The 7,447-nt window shown below is 39.1% G+C and overlaps 1 protein-coding gene across 1 annotated transcript; it reads left to right on the forward strand.

Moving 5' to 3' along the window:
* Window positions 1-868: 868 nt before the first annotated feature.
* Window positions 869-6,894, forward strand: LOC108673297 (the record flags this gene model as incomplete). The annotated part of the gene is given in 4 exon segments (XM_047885045.1): window positions 869-947; window positions 2,672-2,834; window positions 6,216-6,428; window positions 6,872-6,894. Coding segments are annotated over 3 exon segments (348 nt in total).
* Window positions 6,895-7,447: the final 553 nt, after the last annotated feature.

Here is a 7,447-nt window from a genome sequence, read left to right on the forward strand (position 1 = left end):
TCTCTGAACAGCAGGTAATCCAAGTGTAATGCTTGTTATTTCATTAGATACTTTGCAGGTCAAATGATAATTAGCATTTCATTTGTCTTTCGGAGACGCTATATATATAATGGCAAAAATGCGACTAGACAAGCGCGTTTAAGTATAAGGGCATTGAACTCTTCAGTCGGTCAGTTAAACCATGCTGTAGCCTTTTTAATAATTTGTGTTGAAGAATATTGAAGGCTCGAGCAATCCAAAATAGTTTCAGATCCATCGCAAGTTACATGAAACAAGAAAAGGACATTTATCTAATAAATAACATGTCACAGATTGAAATACGTTCAACTGAAGCATTGTTACAGAGATGTGCAATCTAATATCTGGTTATACTGCTATATGGAGAAGAGTTCGTTGATGCAACAATTGGTTTAAGGTGAGAGGGGTAGAGCTTTATCCTGCCGACCCCCCTGAAAGTTTTAGACGATCTCTCCACATTATTGGTAATCTTAGACATGGCATAAGCATGGCTAAAACATTGTTTAATCATGGCTAAAGTATGGCTAATGTATGGCAGAAGCACGACTAGAGCATGGCTAAAAGACGGCTTAATAACGGATAAAGGATGGCTAACGTATGGCTAAAACATGGCTAAAGGATGGCTACCGTATGGCTTAAACATGGCTAAAATATGGCTACCGTATGACTTAAACATAGCTAAAATATGGCTACCGTATGACTAAAACATGGCTAAAATATGGCTACCGTATGACTAAAACATGGCTAAAATATGGCTACCGTATGACTAAAACATGGCTAAAATATGGCTACAGTATGACTAAAACATGGCTAAAGACCAAATGTGTGCAGGAGTTTCGTGCGAGCTGAGAGACACCGCGTCCATCCTCACCGCGTCGACAGGTTGGGTCTCATACCTCATCACTCAACAGCCTGACCTCCCACTCCTGGTGAGAATCAACGCACTATTTCTTTAAAAACTTTATCACATAAGTAAGTCAATATGTTAGTCAGTAAGTTAAAATTATTTTACGAATGCACCGTCGTACCTGAAACTCGGCCGGCTATATTGGTTCTAGAATTTCCTGGTTTACTTTGCCTGGGATTAACAAAATTCACAGCAGGACATAACAAATCAGAATAAATTGAACAAGTTTAATTTAGGGTTTGGTTGTTTTTATTTTTGGTTAATATATAAAACGAGATAAAATGCAAAGAAATTATAAAAATCGTGCGGGTCGCCAACTTCATTCAATGAAGAGCTATTCGTGTTACACTGGTCTGTGCTCTCACTCTGTGGATGACACCAGAGTTGCGTCACTATGCAGGTTTTGAGAAGATAAGTGAAGTACATTAGTTACTTAGACCACGTATACTTACTATATACGTAGACCACGTATTAGTTACTTAGACTACGGAAACAAGGGCACTGATTGGTAGAGCACATAAGCCTATGACTGCAATCCAATATAAATCATATACCTTAATCGATACAGTCATTTAAATAACTGCTACAATAACTTTCATCAATTATAAATGTCTTTGAAATTTGTTTCGGGTCCAGATTTTGTCGATTTTGTCTTCACTTCCGCAACGGGCGCCCCAATTTTCTGAAATATGTTATCAGTTGTGTGAGAAGGAGAACATCAAGAAGGAGACTATCACAGAATCAAGAAGGTGTTTTGTGTTCATTCAAATTGATTATTATTTTATTATGAGTCCGATTTGAAAAACACTTTCAAAATTTATATGCACGTATTTTGTGATCTAATTATGCTCCTAATTTTGACCCTTGAAATATAAAGATAAGATCATAGTCCGGTTCTTGCTTGACATGCTGATTGTAAGGGTATTGGTATCCCGCTAGTACGGTCTCCATATGTACAAGCAAATCCATCCTCAAGTTGTAAGCACAGCTAGATCGATTATATATACGCGGAGGCAGTAGTGCTCTGTCCTCAATTCTCATAGTCTTGATCCCACTGTCCTAAACGATGGTTGACGAGCAGTGTTTCGGCCGTCTTTTCTTTTGAGACATTTATGATTTTGATGATAGTTATCCTTCGAGCAATTTATTCATTCTGTTGATGTCGTTGCCTGCCTACATGACTGATTATCCTCCTTAGTCAAGTTTCTCAATTAAGAAGCACAGACATTCGTCGTTTTCCTTCTCATTCGTCGTTCATTCTTCATTCGTCGTTTTCCTTTCCTTAGACCAAGCCTAGTAGTGGAAGCCAAACAGACCCACGGTCAAGCCATCAGCTCCGCTGAGGCACATACGCTGAGTTCATACCGAAATTTAATGCATTTGGCCATTTTTCCTACGAATTAGTTATTGGGAATAAGTAAGTTATGAACCTATTTTCAAGATTGTGGATGGAACAATTCTCACACGTGGCATGTACATACACATGAAAATTGCGGCATTGGAAATAATGTGAAGGGATAATAATTCGACTTTAATACCTATTTCAGTGTGATGAATGATATCGATGTTCGAATAATTCGAAAATCAGAAAAAAAACTTTCCATCAGACAAAAGTAAAACGGAAGACATGCGGCATTTTGCTGAAATAATGCATTAAATCTCACCTGGAATTATCACCGACAAAACTACGCCCACGGGTTATTTTGAACATCATATATTACCTATTTATTCTTCATCACTCATCAGGATCCCTGTGCCAGTAGCCCGTGCCCTGCCACCAAAGCTTGCATACGCTACATGATCCCAGCCAAGGTGCCGTACCATCCTGAGTGGGCCCTCAACTTCTCCATGCCAGGCTACTTCTGCTCCAGTGCTCCACTCTTGCTGGCCCAGCGTGATCAAGGCAAACGTGAGTTTGTTCAGTTGCTGTGTTGTAAGTGAAATAAGTAGAACTATTCACTTTCTAACTTTTTATGAGGGAATTGAATATCTCCTTACTTCATTTAATGTAGGGTTATCTACGTATATAGCAATAGAATACGTTATGTTAACTTCAGAAAGCGAACTATGTTATTCTATCGACAGCGCAAAATTGAGTCTGTATGACGGTCTTTCAGTTCCCCAAATTATTGGTGCAGCATATCGACTTAAAGTCTTCCGTTTATTGGTGCAGCATATCGACACAAAGTCTTCCGTTTATTGGTGCAGCATATCGACACAAAGTCTTCCGTTTATTGGTGCAGCATATCGACACAAAGTCTTCCCTTTATTGGTGCAGCATATCGACACAAAGTCTTCCCTTTATTGGTTGGTGCAGTATCGCGACTACCTGGAAAATAACATGTCGTGCCCGAGGCATGTCTTGTCGCGTGACGTGCGACTAAAATACAAGAGACGATATTCGAAATTCTCGGTATGATATTCTGTGTGACAATAAAACATCTTCCACATATATTGGAAAATACGAGCGGTTAATTTTCTTTACTTCCACGGCGTTTTCCATGTTTAAATAAAACGGTCTAATGAAGGAAAGTAATAAAAATCAGGTGTTTCCGATTTCCGCATTTTAGAATCGTTGTATATTTTCAAACATATATAGGCCGAGTTTAAGGGGACCGGCTACCCTAAAATTTTCAATTATGGCGTTTTTCGGTTTTTGTGCTCATCTGAAAGCTGAAATTCTGCTCTTTACAATGGTACCACTGCCATCGCTGTACGCTAATATTTACGTTCATGACGTCTCTTTAAAGGGAAGCGGGAGGGAGAGTTCTTTAAGTAATTAGATATAAAGTAATTAGCTGCTGAAATCTTTGAATATAGTTTCTACTTGAGTTGTGCTGCAGACAAAGTCTTCCGTTTATTGGTGCAGCAAATCGACACAAAGTCTTCCGTTTATTGGTGCAGCAAATTGACACAACGTCTTCCGTTTATTGGTGCAGCAAATTGACACAACGTCTTCCGTTTATTGGTGCAGCAAATCGACACAAAGTCTTCCGATTATTGGTGCATTATCGCGACTACCAGGAAAATCACATGTCGTGCCCAAAACATGTCCTGTCGCGTGACGGGGCACCGAAATTCTCGGCATGATTTTCTGTGTGGCAATCAAAATATCCTCCGCATCTATTGGAAAATGCGAGCTGTTAGCTTTGTTTACTTCCACAACATTGTCCATGTTTAAATAAACGTTCAAATGAAGGAAAATAATAATTTGTGTATTTTCGAATCATTGTATAGTTTAGAACAGAGGATTAGTTTAAATTTAGCTTTCAGCTCTAACCGACGTGAAATTTTAAATAGACAGTCTTAACCGTTTGGAAATTTAGGTAATCTTGACTGCAATTACTTATTTTTTTTGTGTTGTAGAACTTTCAAACTGACGATGGAGCTGGACTCCGATACGTTTTCCATAAAGATAGTAAAAATTTTTATGAAGATTTCTTTGCTTTTACATTTTTATATAATAAAAATATTAAAATTTTCACTGACTAAGCATTTCACATGATTCAATGTGACCTTATTACAACTCAAGATCTAGACGTGCTGGAGAAATTTATTTGGTACATAAAATAGGAGTGAATCAATATATTAGAGAAGCTTAAATAACCTCTGAAGCAAATGCTCGTGCTGACCAGCCTATACTTTCAAAAAAGTTAAGAAATCGTAAGTTCGTCAGCCAATCATTGGCGGCCTTTAAAGCAAAATCCGCCAATTAAAGACAAGAAAATAGAGCGTAAGTAATTACGTTCACTTAGCGAATTTTGAAAGTATAGGCCCGGAGAGGTAGTGGCTGTGCGGTGACACTAGGTAAAGTGAAAAAAAACGAGCGGTGGCACAGAGTGGAAAGGAAGGAGAACGGAAATGCCAGTAGAAGACGAAAATGGGCGCATAGCAAATCACTAGGTAATTGTAGATGCAAGGTGTTAGGTTGGTGTTTAAGAGGGGGAGTATGGAAACTCGTCAGGGCTTTGATTAATGTCTTCAGTAGAGTGAGGGGTGGAATGTGGATCACTATTTACTTTTATTTTACATCTTCAAGTTCCCCCAGAGAGATAAATATGTCTATATATATGTACTGAGAATCACGCTTTTATTTATTTTAATTGTTTTTGCTCATTTATGAGGGTTATGATGGAAGTCGGGAGTCGGAAGGTTGGTAGGGGTCAGATTCGTTGGTTCGCAGCCGGGTGAGTTCTTAAGGCCCATTTACACTAGGGACAACGACATGGGCGGTGAGGCGTTTGATGCAGCGCCTCACCGCCCACAACCGTTCACACTTATTTCTCTACGCGGGTGGGTAGCTCGAGACCGCGCGTTTTAAAGATTAATTGCCAGTTGGACGTCAATGAGGATGGAAATATCAGAGTTAGAGCTCTGGAAAATTGTTCACGGGTGTGCTGATGTTAAGAAAAGATGTAGGCGTCGCCGTATTTGGGTGAAAAAATTGTTGCAAAGAAGAGCTCATACAATTACATTTTCAAAGAATTATCATTTGCGAATGCATCAGACTTCCACAATTATACTAGACTGTCAGTGGTCTTGCTTGACAGTCTGCTAAAGAGAATAATGCCACTCATCCAGAGGCAGGATGATAGAATGGTGATGGAATTCTTATGCGAGTATTTTTCAATTGGAATGGGGATGGAATGCGAGTGGAATGGAATTGGGACCTAATGCGAGTATTTTTCAAGCTTTGGAATTTTGGAAGTCTTTTCAAGCGTCAGAAATGCGAGACTGTTGAAAAGCTGAGGTCGTGTGTAGTGATGGCGGACTACGTTTTGCGCGCTTGTTGTAGAGGACTGTGTTTATGGTGGGTATGTCACATTGTTCGTGTGCGGTTTTTGAGGATATGAAGTTTCTCCAGTGTGTGCTTGTGATAAATCTAAGCGTATTGTTTTGCACTTTGTGCAGATGGGAAATGGGTATTTGGATAAGGTGTGTGAAGATATTGAGGAGTATATGTGAGGGTATTTGAGGGAAGATCTTACAGCGGCGTGGTATAAGATACGTTTTATGGTAAGAAAAAGGAGGTAGAATCTTGCGTTGGTTTGAGAAGGCAATTGCTTTTTTGGATGTTAAATGAGACCTTTAAATGCGTTGTGAACTTCAATTCTGAAACTGTACCATTATACATGTATGTGTTTTGGTACTGCTTGCTCGTTTCATAAGCAAGTTTGCAAGTAAAATTTTTTTTAATATTTTGAATTAAAAAAATCAGCTCAATAGTTAAGTGTGAGCAAATTTCTTGTTCAAAAACTTTACTCAGTTCTTATAATGTTTTGTGCGCCAGGTTGCCAGTTCGTGATGTACGTGAACAAGGACATGCCAAACTACGACATTAGCTCTGTGAATGCGCCTTTCTACGAGGCTTTCGACCGTTGCTCCAACGTCAACTGCACGACGATAAACATCTTATATGCGGGTGAGGGAAACTTATTGAGTTCGTTCATTGTTGTTGCCAGTCACCAAATGCTACGACAAAATCTGCAATATTGCAGGCGAAGTTATTTGTGGTTTTGTGTCAATGGATTATTCCTGACATNTTCACAAGAGGACAAATTGACTATATCAATAACGTTGCTTGCGAAAGCAACACGCTTCTAGTCAACATTTCACACGCTACATTGAAGCGAACCTACCTACCTAATAGGAAGCGCTTGCCGGCAGCGCTTTTTCCACAGCAAGTCCGAACGTTTGCACGTGACAATTTGATATTAGACCACCTTGACAAATTCAGCCTTTAATTGATGCTGGAAATAGTTCGCACATACCACCTAGTCCATTGTACAGACAACTTTGCAGTTTATTAACCTGTAGAGTGTAGAAAATTATTTAATCACCATAGTATAACATTTTATGGTTCACCTCCTCACTATATTATAGTCTATATTATAATCTTCACTATATTATGACTTAACTGTGTCACCCTCTTATAACCTATTCAAGGCAAGCACCTCGCCATATTTTAATCTTGCTTATATCGCTGCAGAACCGCACTAATACCTATATAAGGTAATTTCATAACCATGTATTAGCCTTTTTTAAATGACGGGATAATCGTTTGAGACGAAAAAATGCTAGCAGTGCGGTATGAGACCCTTAAGGTTTAACTCATGTCAAACACATGGTCGTACCAAACGCCCTATAGCCAGATAGAGACTTTAATATTAGGGTAAAATTAGCGAGCGATCAGGAGAGGCTATGGTTTAGGGAGAAGTCAGTGAGGGACGCTGTGCTTGCGGGATGACGACAATTAGTTTCATTAAAAATTTTGGGGTATTAATCTGTTTTGGACAAGAAAAAAAATTGGTAAATTTCCGGCATATCGAGCTGGGCGATCTGGTAAAATCAATGAGAAAAAAAGTTGGCAACACTGGCCCAACGGCTGGACAGTCGGGAGGTAAACGGCAATAAGATGGATAGTAGTAGTAGTAGTAGTAGTTGTGATGGTAGTAGTTGTGGTAGTGGTAGTAGTTGTGTGTGATGTTCAAAACACGCTCAGTTTTACACAACGATTTGTAT

The sequence above is a fragment of the Hyalella azteca genome, unplaced genomic scaffold (genome assembly GCF_000764305.2).
Source record: "Hyalella azteca isolate HAZT.00-mixed unplaced genomic scaffold, Hazt_2.0.2 contig16800, whole genome shotgun sequence".
NCBI lineage: Eukaryota > Metazoa > Arthropoda > Malacostraca > Amphipoda > Hyalellidae > Hyalella > Hyalella azteca.